Source organism: Phacochoerus africanus, chromosome 16 (assembly GCF_016906955.1).
Source record: "Phacochoerus africanus isolate WHEZ1 chromosome 16, ROS_Pafr_v1, whole genome shotgun sequence".
Classification (NCBI taxonomy): Eukaryota; Metazoa; Chordata; class Mammalia; order Artiodactyla; family Suidae; genus Phacochoerus; species Phacochoerus africanus.
In genome coordinates, this window is record NC_062559.1 from 29,026,146 (window position 1) to 29,044,924 (window position 18,779).

The 18,779-nt window shown below is 38.5% G+C and overlaps 1 protein-coding gene across 11 annotated transcripts in view; it reads right to left on the reverse strand.

Moving 5' to 3' along the window:
* The window catches only part of ST7 (suppression of tumorigenicity 7), a 259,456-nt gene that overhangs the window by 39,502 nt on the left and 201,175 nt on the right, over window positions 1-18,779 (reverse strand). For all 11 annotated transcript variants that reach the window (XM_047762920.1, XM_047762918.1, XM_047762925.1 and 8 more), the window contains one exon: window positions 16,637-16,751. In XM_047762920.1, coding sequence (XP_047618876.1) covers window positions 16,637-16,751 — 115 coding nt within the window. The remainder of the gene's footprint in view (window positions 1-16,636; window positions 16,752-18,779) is intronic.

An 18,779-nucleotide genomic window follows, 5' to 3' on the forward strand; every position in this document is an offset into this window, starting at 1 on the left:
GGGTAGATAAACTCAAAAGAAGGTAGACCCGTTGGGGTGGAAATTTCTTTTTAAATTATGATCCTATTTCATACCAGAACTGTATTTCTTTAACACTCATAGTAATTTATGCTATGACATAGAAATACTTCCTTAATTCAGACCAGGTAAAAATATGCCATTTCCAGGTGCTGCAAAATTCACTCTCGGTTAGCTCTTTTTAACACCTGGAATGCCCTCCAAGTTTCTTGCAGGCCTGTCTTCAACATAAGAAGAATTACAGTAGGAAAGAAAAGAAAAGTCTATAACTAGGCAAAAGATAGCAGCAGAAGAAAATGACTTCATAAAGAAAAAAAATCTCCCATTCAATAAGAAGTCTTTACCATCAATTCCAGCATTCCAGCATGAGGAAGTTCTCTTTGAGGGAAAGTTCAGTGACAATGATAAAAATACAAATAATCAGAGAAAATACCAAGACAGAATTGAAAGGGAAAGAGTTTTTGTAATCCTGATCTCATAAATTACATTCAAACAAAATTTCAGTACCATATGCATAATATAAAATGGTGTGCTTATGATTAAGAAGGAAAAAAAGAGAATGTCAGATACTCATGGATTTCTCTTGTTGCTTTTCCAACATCTAAACATTTAACCACTTCCCAGTGTGGGAAATCAATCCAGGAATCAAATATCTTGTTTGCTAGGGTCCCCTCATTGATTGTCATTGGAAGATGACAAAAAAATTGCAGATAATATGCATTCTTCTCAAAAGCGCAGCCCCCCCCTTTTTATTTCAAACCTTTCATTTTGAAATTATCCAAGCCCTGTTTCCACCCTTCCTGGTGTGATCTGTTTTCCTTTTGTGTCAACCTAGTACTTTTCTACAAAGTGGGAACAAAGGATTAGTCCTAGAAAGGAGCTGAAACTGAAAACAACAGCAGAAATTATTTGACGATGGCCAGACAAGATGGAGCCTCATTTGATTCACTAAAGAAAATCTGCTGTTAAGGATTTAGCTTCTCAATGAGAAAGATCAGGCTGTTTTGAAGATCACCTAATCAAGCAAAGGAACACTTTACTCAGTTGGAAATGCAGAAAAAGATACAACTGAGATGTTCCAACAGAATATGAGACATGCCTAATCAAAGGTGATCTTTAATTCAGTGTCAGACCCCCTCACACTCAGAGAAAGGACATTCACAACTATGCAACTTTACAACTACTATGGTATATTTTCCCAATTAAAAATTTTTTTTTACCCCTATTCCTTCATTGTATGTAAAGATGCTGGTATATGTGCACAGTCATACTGCTTAAAAAGTAAATAACAAAATATATTTTAATCAATATCAAGTAGGAAAAAAAATACAAATACCCCATTTCCCACTGGTGGCACTTTCATTCCATGTGTTATCTTTTTACTGTAGTAAATTATTTTGCTCTCACTGTTAAAGATTTAAAAGAAAAAATTCTTAAATAACATATATTTTCAATATTTTTCTTTTTATTTTGTCAAAGTATACATTTACTTGGTAATGGCAATTTGTCTCTAAGGAAGACAAATTATAAAGAAACTGAGCCTAAATTTCTGTTCAGGTGCATCTTGTTCAAATAAGGTTTTTGTTTACAACATATTTTTTTAAGTGACACATCTTTGGTGCTATATAAATATATACATATATATTTTTAGGGCCACACTTGCAGCATATGGGGGTTCCCAGGCTAGGGGTCTAATCAGAGCTACAGCTGCCAGCCTACACCACAGCCACAGCAATGCCAGAACCAAGCAGCGTCTGCGACCTACACCACAGCTCCTGGCAACGATGGATCCTTAACCCACTGAGCGAGGCCAGGGATCGAACCCACAACCTCATGGTTCCTGGTCAGATTCGTTTCTGCTGTACCATGACGGGAACGCCACATCTTTGTCAATATAAATCGAAAGCTTTAACATTTTGCTCACCCAGCAATTCTACTTCTGAGACTTTATCCTAAGGGAAATTATCACCATCGTGCATAAAGATTTGGCCTTAAGAATGTTGATCACGAGTGTTTCTAATGGTGGAAAACTGCACACAGCCTAATTGTCCAGTCATGGGAGAATGGCTAAGGTGCTACACATCCACAGAGTGCAATTCTGTGCAGCCATTAAATCATGCGCTGGAAATCAGTCATTCAATGACCTGGGGAAATGTTGCACTGCTCTGCATACGTCAGAAAGTAAAACAAGTTTACAAAAATTATGATTTGACGCTTTTTTAAAAAGCATTTATATATACAGAGATAAAAAGACTGAAATTACATATGCCAAATAAACAGTTTTTATTTTCGGGTGGTGAGATTGTAGAAAATTTTTTCTACTGTTTACCTGCATTTCCAAACCTTTCTGTGACATACATGTAATAAGCAAATTTTTAAAAGATAACAATGATGTTAAGTGCAAGAATTCTGTTCTACAAATAGTCTGAATCAAGCTCATGGGCAAATATTTTGGCAGAACCAGACTTAGATGGCATAGACAGACAAAGGTAGAATTTACACAAAGTGCTGTCAGCCTGCAGATCTAGAGGATGTATTTTCATACCTTTATGAAAGTAAATGCATTCCTTTTGCAGTGTGCAACTGTTAACCATATTTTAATCTAAGAACTGCCTAACACCTACATCAAAGGCAGGAACTGCATATTTTGGCTCACTTTTAAGAAAATGCATACACACTATCTTTAGGCGAGAGCTACTTATTATGGGCTAATTGTCCCATGAGACCCTTTCTTTATTTAAAAGAAAAAAAAAAGAGAGAAAGAAAAAGAGGGAGTTCCTGTTGTGGCTCAGTGGAAACAAACCCAACTAGCATCCATGAGCTTGCAGGTCTGATCCCTGCCCCCATTCAGAGGGTTAAGGATGCAGCATTGCTGTGGCATATGCCGGTGGCTGCAGCTCCAATTCGACCCATAGCCTGGGACCCTCCATATGCCATGGGTGCGGCCCTAAAGAAAAAAAAATGGCTGACACTTGGTTGCTGTTGCCTATTATAATCTTGAAATTTATTATTTTGAAATAATTATAGGGTCATAGGAAGTTGTGAATATAGCACACAGAGTTCTGTGACACTTCCCTCGGCTCCCCTCAAATGGGGACAACTCATATAACTGCAGTATAATCAAAAAACCAAGAAAGAGATATTTCTACTGTATCATTAAGTCAATTACAGACCTTATTCAGTTTTCATCATTTTTTACATGCATTCCTGTGTGTGTGTGTGCGGTTCTATGCAATTTTATCCCATGGCTAGATTCATATAACCATCACTACCATCAAACTACACAACTTTTCCAAAAGAACTCTCTCATCCGACCCCTTTATTTATACCCTCTTCACCCATACCTATCCCCTAGTGACTACAAATCTGTTCTCCCTCTCCACAGATTTTTGTCTGCTATGATTTTATGCTTTACCACCAGGGAAATAGACAAATTGGTATAGGGAACAGGATAACTAAGAATAGTGATGAAGGGAGTTCCCGTCGTGGCGCAGTGGTTAACGAATCCGACTAGGAACCATGAGGTTTCGGGTTCGGTCCCTGCCCTTGCTCAGTGGGTTAACGATCCGGCGTTGCCCGTGAGCTGTGGTGTAGGTTGCAGATGCGGCTTGGATCCTGTGTTGCTGTGGCTCTGGCTTAGGCTGGGGGCTACAGCTCCGATTCGACCCCTAGCCTGGGAACCTCCATATGCCGGGGAAGCGGCCCAAAGAAATAGCAAAAAAAAAAAAGACAAAAAAAAAGAATAGTGATGAAGATAGTAGTATCAGAAGTTTTAAGTAGGAAATAACAACAAATAAACTACTTTCCAATATTGCTTGTAATTCATTCAGAAATTTTTGAAGAAGAGATTTTAAAAATCATTCTAATTCTGTATGAACAGATTTTAACTACACCGTGCCTTTCTGCCTTTTGTAAATGGCATGTAGCTACCACTACTGCCTGAAAGTTCCCTTAAGAATTAGAATCCAGGAGTTCCCGTCGTGGCACAGTGGTTAACGAATCCGACTAGGAACCATGAGGTTGCGGGTTTGATCCCTGGCCTTGCTCCGTGGGTTAAGGATCCGGCATTGTTGTGAGCTGTGGTGTAGGTCGCAGACGCAGCTCGGATCCCATGTTGCTTTGGCTCTGGCGTAGGCCGGTGGCTACAGCTCCGATTTGACCCATAGCCTGGGAACCTCCATATGCCATGAGATGTCAAAAAGACAAAAAAAAAAAAGAATTAAAATCCAAAGAAGAAATGAAAAAAAAAAATGAGACACCACATAATTGCATTACTTACTGCAGAGACAGGAATACTGAATGAATGTGTCTCACTTAAGCAAGCTGAGCTGCTGGCATTCATTTCATTTTCCTTCCACTTCTTTGCCATTTTGTGTTTCATATAAGTCCTTTTATGAAAGGAGAAGAACTTTCTCCAAGCATCTTAGGTATGCAAAATCAAATTGTCATGAAAGTCTTTCCTTAAAATCTACAATCTTGAACTTCATAAAATGAGAATCATAGTGTATGTATTTTTATGTCTGGCTTCTTTCACTCTGCATGGTATTTCTGAGATCCATTTGTGTTGTAACATGTATCAGTACTTCATTTCTTTTTATTGCCAGGTAGTATTTCATTGTGTGGATATACCACAATATATTTACTCTCTTCCTAATGGCTATTTGGATTGTTTTCCAATTTTAGACTATTATGAAGAAAGCTGTTGCAACCATTCTTGTGCATATTTTTTATTACAAGAAAATAACAACAAAATTAATTTCTATTGGATATATGACTGGGAATGGAATCAAGTCAGAAGGCAGATATATGTTTAAACTGGCAAAACGGTGCCCCAGAGTAGTTGTATGAAGTTGGCAAAACTAATCTTTGCTTATAGAGTTCAGAAAAATGGCTTCTCTGGATTGGAGGGACAACCTTCTGAGACAAAGGAAAGCTCTATGATCCTGGGTGGTGATCACAGAGATGTATACAAAAGCGAAAAGTCACCCAACTCTACATTTAAGATTGGTGCATATTACAATACCTAATTTATACCTCAATAAAAAAGATGGAAGAAAAAGCCAAATCTACAATCCTGTGCCACATGAAGCTGTCTTCTCTGACTTGCCTTTCATCATTCTGCCCCCTCCACTCTCTGTATGCATCCTTATCTAAAAATTACTCCCCAGTTTTGTCTTCTATAACAAAATAGAATCTGATTATTTAAGTTGGCCTGTCATATATTAAGATGGTTAAAATATCTCCTCTATACCTAATCTTTTCCAGAATAAATACTTCTGGCTCCTAAACTGACATATTCTTCAGAACTTCTCACTTATTTTTGTTATGGAACCCAGGGTAATTTCAAAATATGAGAATCAGAAGTGGAAATAATCCTCCAAATCCCTGATCATTACAGAGCGCAGGGAAACATGCAGTCTGGGAGGCATGGCCACTACCCCTCGATGAACACTGGCCAGGAAGGCCCTGAAGTTGAGCAGCTGGAACTCTTCGTTTGTTCCTATGATTGTTGTGGTCGACAAAATCACCCAGATTCTATTCAAACCAATTTCAGCCAAAGTGAGGCCTTTTTTTCCTCTTTTACTTCAGCAATGAGAATTTGTGAACCTATGAGTAGGATTTCATATTTGACTGTTACAATTTACATCTTGAAATAAAATCTAAACTACTAAATCTTAATGGTTTCAGCATATCATTACAGCCTATTAGTCACCATTATGACTCAAGCTACCACCCACTGCTTTGCTCCATATACCTCACAAGTATACCTTCCTCCCCACAGCATCGTCGTCATCATCAAAATTACTGCTAACATGTATCAAGGGCTTATTAAGTGCCAGGCACTAGTATTAATCCCTTATACACATTATCCGATTAATCCTCAGAGTAACCCTGTGAGAGAGGACCTACTGCTATCCCTGTTTTATGCATGAGGAAAGTGAGGCATAGAATGGTTAAGAAATACGCCAACATCACATACTTAGAACAAGTATGAACACCCCGCACAGCACATGCTTTTTAAATGTGCTATGTTGAAAAGGTTTGATTTTAAAACATACTGACCATGGCAATACCAAGGAGAGAATCCAAAAAATAGTATTCTATAGATCACTCTAAATTTGCAATGGTCTGCAATGATTTATGTGCAACCCATTCATAATGGTTATGATAGGTATATTTACCAATTATACTATTAAGTTATCCATTTATTAATTATATAATGGGTATTATGGCCACATTGCTCTGTGTTACTTAAAAAGACAGCACTAAAAACATTATCAAATATTTTATTTAAAAAGAAGTTCCTGCTGTGGTGCAAGGGGATTGGCAGCCTCTCTAAAGCATTGCAATAGGTTTGATCTCTGACCTGGCACAGTGGGTTAAGGATCCGGGGTTGCTGCAACTGCACTGAAGGATGCAACTGTGACTCAGATCTGACCCCTGGCCCAGAAACTCCATATGCCGCCAGGTGGCCAAAAAAGAAAAAAAAAATTTTTTAAATAAAGATATAAATACTTCAATGTCATGTCTCTAATTCAGAAATATAAATAAAAATGGTCATTTAAACTAAGAAACATTTAAATACTATTATATAGACCATAAATATTTTCACATCCACTATCTCATCTGTTTTTATGTTGCACAACTTCCTCAGTAAATCCATCTTGCATCTTCAATCACCTCTTTCTTAAGTGTTCATAAACCGCATATTCATTTTCTCTAGAATTTTGCTGGGATTGACTTATTTGTTGAAATTCTTAAAAAGAAAAGCATTCAGGGGAAATAGAGAAATGGAATGAATAACTGTATATTTTATTAACTTATTAATACATTACTTTCTTATCCACATAGTGGTACTGTAAGATAGATCAAAGAATTGGACAATAGCACAGGACTGTGAAGGTCGTCCCTCAAAAATCTTTTATTGTACAGACGAAAAAATACAGACCCAGAGGAGATGAATGATATACTTAAGAGCCACCGAACTAATTAGCGACAGAGCTGGTCTTGCAATATCATGTCCTTGTCACTGCCCCATACTGCCCGTGTGGAAGTTGCTTTTTATTTTTCTTCTCATCCTCTTACACTTTATCATTTTGCTTGCAAAATGGCTTCCCAAGTACAGTCTTGAGACTTTTACTTCTTTTGAACTTTAGCCACCCTGAACATCTGCTGACAGGTTTCTACCTTATTTGTATATACTTACTTAGCTATTTGTCATTCTGATATTTTCATAAACTTCATTCATTTGTGTTTAATTTTCCTTTTTTTCCCATTGAGAGTAAGTATAATCTGATCTTTTAAAGTCTCCCATCCTTCTTGAAACCATTTTCCACTTAAAAAAAAAAAACCTCTATATCTCCTGTGTCTAATAGTGTCAGCACAAAGTAAGTTATTGAACCTCCATTTATAGGTTTATATTTCTTTCCCCCCAAATTAAGAAAAAAGTGTGACTTTTTGTTGTTGTTATTTGTTTGTTTATAGGTTTACGGAATATGTCTGTACCTGATGTTGCCTTCATTTACTCTTATAAGTTATAATGTGCTCTCCTCTGCAGTTCTTCCTTCTTGGTAAGAATTAAATCCAGGGTATTAATTATGTTCAGGCTTAGTCATAATTAAAGTATCAGCTAGGCAAGAATTTGTCAGATGCTTTGCTTTTAGCAAATGAGACCTGAAGATTGACATGTGCTGGCATTTACATCCCCTGCTCCACATTCACAACCTCTAGAGACAAGGTGGACTTTCCACCTGTTCCCCACATCGTGCTTTTTTTCTCCTAGGTCAGCGTTATGACTCAGCAGAAGTAGGGAGGTGCTGATGGGTTATGTGAATCCTGGCAGGCTCTTCATAACTCTCCTGAAAGACAGACTATCTAAGGGTTATGCTGGACCTACACAGGCCTCGACTTCTTGTAGTTAAGAGATCACCAGAGAGCAAATGAAATTAAGTGGTTATGGCTTAAAATAGAAGATTTTGATCACCCATGAAATTAAAAGGAAAAAAAAAAACCTCTCTGCTCTGGGATTCCCATCTGCTGTTTAATGAAGACAAATCAATTTCTAATAACTCTTCCATACATCTTGGTTGAAAAACCTAGCAAACATCCCCCTGAAGGATAGAATTCTGCTTCTTTGCAATGTCTGAAGTCACCTCACATTCCTCTCCAGCTGCACGCTACTCCTTCATGACTTTATGGCTTCCATACTGTGTTCATCTCTTAACTACCTCAAGTCAAAAAAAAGGGCAGCATGTGAATTGACTGTGCCGTTCTCTTTGCAGGCAGAGTGAAGCTCTTCCTCTGCTGAATTTTCCCCCAGGTCTCCCCGTGGTCTTTAGAATAAAATCCAACCTGGATCCAAAGCTCTCTGAGGCCTGGCCCCAACTCACCGAGTACACTGCAGCCCTTTGTTGCAGCCCTCCTCCAGCCCTCTGCTCTGTGGGACACACAGAGTTCTTCACATGAGCCGTGTCGATCCTGCCCAAACCTTTCCATTCGGGCTCTTTGCCTCCAGCACCTTCACTGTCTGGCTCAGTTCAGAGCCCACCTTCACGAGGGCAGCATCCCTCATTTCGGTCCCTGGGTGACGTGTCCCTTCTAGCTTGGGTTAAACTATATACTTTACAGCAATTATCTGTTCTCTTATTTCATTCTCCTACTTACATGGTGTGCTTTAGGGGTAAAAGCTGTGTTTGTTCATCACTTTGTGCCCACACCATAAAACAATGTTTGTAACATAGTTAGTGGTCAGTGTTTGCGGAACAAAATCCTAAATTAATGTACTAACATCACAAATCACTTGATATTAGCTTTCTTCGACATGCAAATATTTATTTCTAATTCAGCTTCTGGGAGTCAAAAGTGATCAGTGTTGAAGAGTGTTTTCAGAGGGAGTCAGAAGCTTATTTCTCAACATGTATACTTCATTTATCTTTGCTCATGGCGTTCCAGCAGAATGCATGACATTGGACTGCTGCTCTAAATCTAGAGTCTACTTGAAATGGCAGCAGAATGAAAACGGGGGGCAGGAAGAAAGCAACAGGAAAAGCTGAAACAAGGTTGAAGCAGAATTTTTGTCCAGAAACAAGGAAAGCAAACCACACCTCTTCTGGCTCCCAGGGATCCTTTACGAGAACGATGCTGCCGAAAGAAAAGGTCATCTCAGGGAGGCTGACTCTTAAGTTTTCAAAAGTCATAAATGGCTCATAAGAGCAAACTTGAAATCCAGTGAAATAATCTTGGGCAAATTTAAGTAATTTTGAGTAAAACTGTCAATTGGATGTGCCTCAGAAAACCCAGGGGGCAAAACTGTAGATAGGATAGAATTTTTCCAGTGATCATCTTTTCGTCTCGTTTCCTTTTGTTCATCTACAGTAACAATCAAGATGTGATTTAAAAAGGATCACTGCTGTGCCTATGCGTCAGACTGGTCAATTGAGGGTCAATTTTACATCTGTAATTTTAAAACAATGTTTCAAGGGAGCAGTCAGCAAAGTGTCAAAGCATCTCACAAGTAAGATGCACTATATCACAGTGCATCTTCATCTAAAACGTCATTAGTTCACCACAGATGCCTGAACATCTAGCCCAGTACATAAGTGTCCAAGAAGAAGAGGACACAGGCCTCACCTCAAAGAGTTTCTTTCTCTGCACTTCCCACATCATGTTTCCTCCAACTGGACTGAGCACAGATTCATCCTGCCTCGACTCACCATGGGTTGTTTTTTGCTTTTAACACCTTTTCCTATTCGACTGTAAGCTTCTTGATGACAAAGAACCAATTACATTCAACTCCAAATCAGGAAGCACCTAAAAGTTAGTATTTTCAACATAAAGGTTTGATAGGTCCTTGCTGAATTAACTTGAAAAATTAACTTAGTTACTCTCTGCAACCATTTAAGATCACAAAGCATCAGCATCATTTTTCTTGGTCAGATCACAAATTGATATACTTGAAGTTTGTATAGCCTTGACAGATGCTTTTGGAGAGCATCTGTCAAACTAATGAAAATGCAGTCCATTTCTCCTTCCTGTGTGTGGGCTGTGATATCTTTTTACTGTACCACTATGCGATGCTGTCCTTCATGTGACTATCTTCCATAAAATTTTTCAGTTTACTCCTGCTCATGATATGATGCAAACAAAACAACAGATATGTAGAATTCTGTCCTTATATTTTTATTTTTGGTTCCAGACAATGTGAAGCCTTTTTGTTTCAGCTTCAAAAAGCCAATCTAAGGTCCCCTTTAAACCAAAGGGGAAAATTTTACTGAGGAAATGAAAAGAACTGATTTACTAAAACCCAAAAGATGTGTCACCTGGGAGGTCAGTGATTCAATGAGGAAATGCTACATGACTTCAGTAATTTGGAGTATGGAGAAGGGTAGGCATAGGTAACAGGGATTCAACTACGTGCAGAAAATTTTCTTATGCTACAAAGCCAAACACGAGCATGTTACCTGCAATTTTTGGACTGAGTTACCCCAGAGGGTCTGGGTCAGAGGCTCTTCTGTGGCTGGTGCCTTGGAGCCAAACAAGGCAGTTTATGTGATAGTGATGGACAGCTAGGGAGTGATGTTACCCTGGTAAAATATGATAACTGGGCAATAAGGATTACTAAGGCCAACATAAATTGAGAGGCTTTGTTCACATGCCAACTCTGTGGATTACAGGTGTAGGTGTAAGATCACAAACTGTCTTCTATCATCAGAGACAGTGGAAGTTTTTCACACATACAGTCTTTACCTAAATAACATCTATTATCAGAATTCCTGCTCATTGCATGTATAGTATGAGAGCCAATCATTTTGTAACCTCAAAGGCCTAGTCCTCTTGACAGATGCTTGGTTTCCAAGTCAGCAGAGCACCCAGTGCAAAGCTATACAGGGCCACCACTTCTCAGGGACTCATGCTTAACAGCCTGAAGACACAGCTCAGAGTGTCAGTATTGCTGATTTTTTTTTCCTTGGAAGCAGCAGTGTGATCATTTGCCCATCTTTCACACAAGGACCCTCTTCCTTGATCTTTTCCACAAAAGCCAGGCCAGGAAAGGGAGCGGGACTGGGCTCAGAGTCTGTCACTAGAGGCTGACAGCACTTCAGACCCTCTTTGTTGAATGCAGTCTAATTTTGCAGAGGATATGTCTCAGAAGCTGCTTGTGCCTATGGCATCATATCTACACATACACTTGACTAAAAAGCATCATTTTGGAGGTCTGGAAAGTCTGTCACTGATGGGCTGAGGCTGACAGCCTGAATAAAGATTTTATTCACGGGTCCTCCTGGCATCTCCAATCCCTCTTATTCTTGCCTATTCCACAAACACAAATGGAAAACAGCCTAACCCAAAAGATAGGGTATCCAGTAACCATTTCGGAAAAGGAAAATGTTTCAGAGGAACTGAGATAATAGTTGAGAAACTTGTACTATTTATAAGGCCTTGAGCAATGAACAAAGTGTACAAAATTTTTACTTATAACTACATGCTGACTCTGCAAAACAATGGTCAGCAGAAAGCTTATTCTCTGAGAAGTCTCAACATTGAGTGATTCCCTCATGCTTTCTGTAGAATTTCTGTTTTCAATCTACTGAGATGAAAGTATTTCCTCCAATGTTACAAACATGTCCTGCTCTTGAAAGCATACCCTCTGTACACTACCAGATGGTAGATAATAATGCTAATTTAGGATAGGCTTGATGGCACCAGTAAAAATGGTCTTGATATAATTATTACATTTTATATAACATTTGTGACTATAAAAAAGGCCAGCTGTCCCTCACAGAGAACTTTCTACCCCCAAATTTAGGACAACCATTAAATGATCTAATGGAGTAAATATCCAAAAGAACTTGGGTTTATATTTCCATTGGTGCAAACTGCCCAAGGGCTGAAACAATTTGTCTTTTGATCTGGAGCAAAAATCTCTGGTATTTTTTTTTTTTTCAGTTTTCCAAATGTTTAAGAATTGTTGATAGATAAAACTAAGCATTTCTATTTTTATCAAATACCTATACATATGTCCTATTAGATCCATAACTAATTTTAATAACAGTCCACAACACTTTTGGGGGGCACAAGACTGGGCTCTTATGCTCATTTTAACTGACCTTAAATATGTTTTTTTTCCATTTGAACAAAACGGATTGGGAAGAGTGATGAAGTTCGAGTGGTCATTTTGACTCCATAATGGTTAACAGTTACTGGATTCTTACTGTGTGCCCTACACTGTCCTAAACACTTACTGTGGAATAAACTGCTTTAATCATCACAACAAATTCCCAGCTGTGTGATCTTGGGCACGTTACTTAGGCTTTCTAAGCCTCGATTTCTTTCCAAAGGAATGGAAGCTGAGAAGATTAAGTGATTTGCTGAAGTTCACTCAGCCACTGAAAGGCAGAGCTGGGGCTTGACCTCAGCAGGCTGGCACCAGGGCTGGTCCTATTCGCTACCACCAGCACTGCCTTTGGTATCCCCAGGGGTCACTAACTACAGACAGAACTAGATACTCCCAGAAGATTCTCACAAAAGTAGCACCCACATTCATGCTCACTTGCTGTATGAGATTCTTCTAAAATCAAAATCCACAAAATGATAATAAATGAGAAATGCATGAATTCTTTTCCCCATTACCACCCTAATCTTTGAGATTTAAGCTTTCAACTTAGGTGGCCTATAAACTTCTTTGAAAGGCAATCCAAGACTTACAGCAACTTTTCTCAATGGCTTCTAAAAGAAGATTCTGATGACTTAATGATCTTAAAAACATTTGTCTTTATAGCTAATGAATGACTGAAAAAAAAAAGATAAATTCAAAATTAAATGAAGAGCATACATCAAATCTCCTATGTGACTAGGGAAATCAGGTACAGTTGATTGAAGATGGAAAGCCGTAGTTTAAGAAAGATAAGCAAATATAGATACACCCAATTCTTAAAGAATGATTTAAAAAGAATCTAAAAGACAACTTGGCATCACTGAATTCTGCACCATGACTCCAGTCTGCCTAATTCATGCCTTTGTAAGAGGAGTGAGAGAGGGAGAGAAAGTCCCTTGAGCAAGGCTTACATTTATGAAAAACACATGGGCTTTTAGAGCTAGCTAGACCAGAATCTGCATCTTAGTTCTGCAGTTTTCAAGGAATGTGATCTTGAAAGTTACTTAAATTTACATGCCTCAGTTTCCATATCTGCTAAAAAGGAAATAACTACCTCCTTGCAAGGACATTGTAATGGTTATAGGTAATGTGTATAATGTGCTTGGCACATGGTTAGGTTCTCAACAAATTGTAGCTAATGATAACACCACCAATAGTGTTAATAAAAACAACTAAAAAAAGAAAAGAAAAGAAAAAACCCCTGCCAACAGCAGAGACAGTGGAAGTGTGATGGTTAAGAGCATGGGCCTGGAATCAGACTACCTCTGGTTTTATCTTGGCTTTCCATTTCTTGTAGAATTTATATCCTATTGAACAAAAACTGTTCTCAGATTATCTCTTTTCTCTCACCATGCAGCATCAACATAGCTTTACTTTGACATCTTAGTCTCTTCATTTGAGCAAGGTACGTAACTTCTCTCTATAGACGTTACCATAACTATAAAATGGGGCCAATTAGAGTGTATACCTCACATGCTTGTGGTGAGAATAAATGAGTTCATCCTTGTAGAGCTTAGAATCATGTCTGACCCTGACACATTACAAAAACTCAATTCTAAGAGTTGCTGCTGTTTTTTGGTTATTGTGTGAAGGACATTCCAAAACTAGGCCCAAACACCCAGATAAAAATCACCCACCCACAAGGCTGGTTAACGAACTGAAAACAGAAGAGCATGAAAATTCCTGAGGATGGCAAGACAGCATTTCAGACTAACAGCTGGAATAATCCGAAATCAGAAGTTATCTCAAGGGAAAAATCAAAATCAGACTGCAGCTTATAAGAAGGTGTGACCAAATAACTCGCAATCTTACTAAGAATACAGGGTTTTCGAAGGGCTTCACTGTAAAAGAACTTGGTGAACGTTGCTTTTAGAAAGTCAAAGCAAAAATAAAAAGCGAAGAAGAGTAAGAATGAGGCAAAGGGAATACATGTTGCCTTCCTCCTTTCCTCAGAACATGTTGTGTTTTTTCCCTCCGTGTTTTGCCATATTTCTAAATCCTCTTTGCAAAGGTCAGAAAAGCAGCCCTAATCCTATTGTGTCACTTTCCAACATACTACTTAAAAAAATTCAGCCACCTAGCAAGTGTAATAAAGAAGGATTGCTGTACCCATAAACCATCCAAGAAAGAGCTACCCAACGAGAGCATTCCAATTTGCAAAGATAACATATAATCCTGCTGCTCTGGGTGTGGCTCCACAGCGGAGGGATGGAGAGGCTGAGATTCAAAGTCCTGTCTCCAAGCATCTCATGGATTAGAATGATGACATCTGAACCAGGGTGAAGAACAGGGCGCCCCAACTGCTGTCTGAACTCCAGGCCCTCTGAAGCACCTATTTCCTTGCACAGGGCCAGAAAATGGGGCAAGAACTGGGTCGAGGTCCTTTGAGTCTCTGGGAAAAGCAGCAGGGATGAACTTGCAAGAGGCTGTTTTATGGTATGGGGTGAGGAACAAGAAGCATGTTTTTAATAGTCTTGTGTGGTTGCTGCTCACTCCTCAAGAATAGTAACTTCAGCAGCCACTTCATTACATCTCTACTGTAAATGACACAGACCTAAGCCAAGTCTGCACCAAAACACCCTCCAGAATTCAGCTGGGGTTAGGTCATCTGCAGTCTATTGACAACTGCTGAACTCAAAACCCCTAACGAGGCATCTCAGCAACAGTATGTGTCCTGCCACTAATGAGCCTCTTTTTCCATGAATAATGAATAAGGACATCATCTCTGTTGCCAGGTACAAACATAAACAAAGCTCAACACAAGGGCCTTGGTATGGTGAGTTTGTCTATTTGCAACAAAGGAATTTTGCAAAGTGAGAGCCAAGTTTCAGCAGAGGGTGGGACAGGCTGTTGTAACAAATAATGTGAACATATGTTATCAGAATCTAATAAATCAGCTCTTGGTTGTTGTGGAACTGAGGCTATGCAATGGGATAGAAAGAGACCACAGAAAGCTCCAAATGAGTTCATTTCTTTATTTTACAGTCTCGTAACACAAAGCTGATGATTTCTGTAATGAACTGAGATCTTCATGAAAGGAGACTTAGGAGATTTAAAATCCCAAAGGCTCTGTTGGTTAAATCTTTTCTTAAGCCTTGATGTATCAGGCCAAATGCAGGTCACACTTGGGATGAGAACACTGGAACCTTGCTGTGACATGCCACCATGGCTAGAGATGACAACTGGAAAAGTACATGGCCACTTGAACCCATGTGCTGGCTTCCTTTGGCACTAAAAGGGCCTCAATGTATGAGCATTTTGCCTCTAAGATAGTCTCCTGGTTTAGACTCCCAGAGTCAGCCCAACAGTGAGATTCCAGCACATCAACAGAGAACAAAAGTGAGCTGACATGAAGGCCAAAGAGTCTTCATTTTGTTTACTATAAAGTGCACCACAAATGCCTTTCTCTCTGTCTAAAATCACTTCCATACTAGGTAGACTATATCCTGTTACACAGGGTGCTCATGTGTACGCAGGCCAAGTGATGCCATCTCTGGCTGAGGGCTTTTAGTTTCTATCAATGTGAGCAATAACTAACAACAAAACAAAACAAAAACAGTCTCATCATGCCTCAGTTCCTCCCAATGTAGGGGTAACAATTCTGACCTGTCTCAGAGATGTCTTATGAAGAATGGTATGTCAAAAATAGGACTCAAATAGTATAGTTTGCTCTATATGTTTGATGAATTCCTGGCAATTTTTACCTGAACAATTCTTTAAACACACTAAAGACATTTACCTAAGAAAGAATATTTTATAAAGTAAAAAATGATAGTGGAATATAAGTACTCACTCGCTAAGATCCATTTAATAAGTAAAATATTTATTTTAAGGAGAAAGTTAATGAAATATGGCAGAATAGCATGAAGTTCTGTAGAGATTCCAATAGCAAGGTTGTATTAATTTTTGTACAATTAATCAAATAGAAAATTCACAGACAATGGCAATATAAACAGAAGAGTTTTCAAATATCTAGGAGGTGTCAGCTTATTTTTCTGGTGTATTAAGAATAGGAAAATTAGAACAAGCTTGTGAGTAACCAAAATGGCAAAGGCACTGCAAAGCCTTTCATGTGAAGAAATGGGGGTTATTCTGCTAATAAGAACACCTAGGATTAAGGGAACATGATTTAATCTTCAAATATTTACTGAACTGTCGTAAGGTTGGTAGCAAGAGCTACCAATTGTTCTATATTGTTTCAAAAGATCAACATGACCAATAGGTAGTGGCCACAGTCAACCAATGTGGGGTCACAGCCAGAGCTTGAACAGCCATGCGGTTCCAAGAGGGTATGTGCTGCCTGCAGAGGTTCTGAGTGACTCCTCACCATAGAAATGAGCAGGAAATTCCATAAAAGAATAGTTATCACAGTGTCATGCTATCTGAAATGATCCTTCTGACCGAATCATTGAAATACATCAGGAGAGGAATACTCAAGTAGATAAAAAATACCCAAGGACTTACCGTCATACTTTGCTAAGACTGCCTGAACATCAGCATATGCTTGTAGTTCCAGGAGGGCTTCTAAAAGGTTTTCATGGATGTTGAACATGCTCAGGAGGGGGAACTCCTTCATTAACTAGGAAAGACGAAAACAAGGAATAATTAATATGTTTCTTACTTTTTAGTATAATTCTGAATTATACTCATATATTATAAAAGTATAATAATTTTAGAAGTATAATTAATACTGATTTATAAGCATTCATATCAATCATATGTTGTAAAACATTAAATGCTTAAATTTTTTCCTGCTATTTTGGAAAAATGGCAACTTTGAATTTGTGAGAACCTAAAGAGGGAGAAAATCTAAAAGTGAGGAGTTTTCATGAACACTGAGGAAGATGCTTAGAGGTAGCAATGAATAATGTTTAGATGCCTGAAAGGCCAAATAAGGTGAAAGTTGAAAACTATTTCATAGGTGTTAGCAGTTTGGGTAGAAGCCAGAGAATAGAAGGGAAAGCAAAAGACACCATTCTTTTGAGCAGCCTGGTGACCAGGTTTAGGAGAAAAAGTAGGAAAATCACCAGCTGGTGACATAGGTTGAGAAGATTTGTAGGTAGTGACAGAGAATGGTAGTAAGAGAAGAGGAAGTTCAGTAATTCCTCCGTGGCAATCTGAATAAAACAGAGTCAAGATTATTTTCTGAGACCTAGGGAACAGGTGGCAGGGAGGAAGTAGGAAGACAGGGATGAAAGTGCAGAACAATCAAGGGCTGCAGAGGCCATCTAGGGGCCTAATAGAGTGGAGACCATGAACTTGAAGAGGCTAAAATTGGTATGGTTGTCAAGCTTCAGCTAACAGTGCTCAGCAGCCCAGGTACAGTGGCAAAGACGTTAAATGATGAGGCTGAGTCTGGGAAGACTGAATTTGATTTAATGAAAACTTAAGGAGGAAGAGAGCTGTCTAGAATGGTCAAAGAATGATTAAAGGAATGGCCTCAAGGTTCTAGACAGCGTGGGTAGGAAGAGAGGTCCAAAGGGAGTTAAAAGATATAATATTGAATTTCACTGGAAAGCAAAGAGAAAGAAGAAATGACCAAGAATTTCAGAATAAAATATCTTTGAGAAAGGTAAATCTCATCTTAAGAAGAAGATAATTAGGTTCTCTCTAAAGCAAAATCACACACATATACCCACACGTATTTATATATATACGTGATATATGTATGGACGTATATGTTTATGTCCTCTATTTAATCTCCGAAATGGATAACTGTTTTCTATTATAACACGATGACCTTTAGAAAAATGATACCTGTTTTTTTTGACATCAACATCTTTAAAGCAATTGGGCTGAGTGCTCAAAAATAGGCTAATTTACTGTTAAGCAAGAAACCAGTGGGTACTTTCCAATTTCTTCCAAGTTAGAAACCTTTGCCATACTGTTTCATTTTTTAACGCCAATAATTATTTAGCATATCTCTAAAAATAAATAATTGTATGCAGCTCCAAAGCATCATATTCCCAACAAATAACACCTATCAAAATGATTATGTGCTCAATAAGCTTGTCTGAACCCCCTAGAGACAGCCCATAGTATTTTCATTGCTAGAGAAGGAAGTGAATAAGACCTTATCACACACCGTTGATGTTCTGTAACCAATAAAAGTATTTCGTGTTCTGGTTCATTTTGATTCTGGTCGACATCACTTTTCAATTTTTTTTTCTCTGTCTAATTAGAGCTCGTTGGAATTAAATCTCTCTGTCATTCAGCATTTGGCAACACAATAAAGACATTCTCTAAACTGCAGCATTTAAACATGTACCATCTTTGACCAATTTTTCAGGTAAAGGTCAAACTTCAAGGACACAAGTCATATTCTGTAATTAAAAAAAAAAGCCCAGCAATTCCAAATATCAACATGCTGAACTTAAAAACTGAGAGGGGAATCTGATTAAAATCCAATGAGACTATGAGCAAACATGGAGGTCTCAGCTTCTTTAAACAGAACTTGAAGTAAGATGCTAAGAGTCTGGGCAGCAGTGCTTTCACTGGAAGCTTGGACGAAGTAGACCATGTCCAAAAAATAATCACAAATAAAAGGATTTTAAAGATGGCAAACAGCAAATGCTGGAGCGGTAACTGAAGTCATAAGACAATTTGG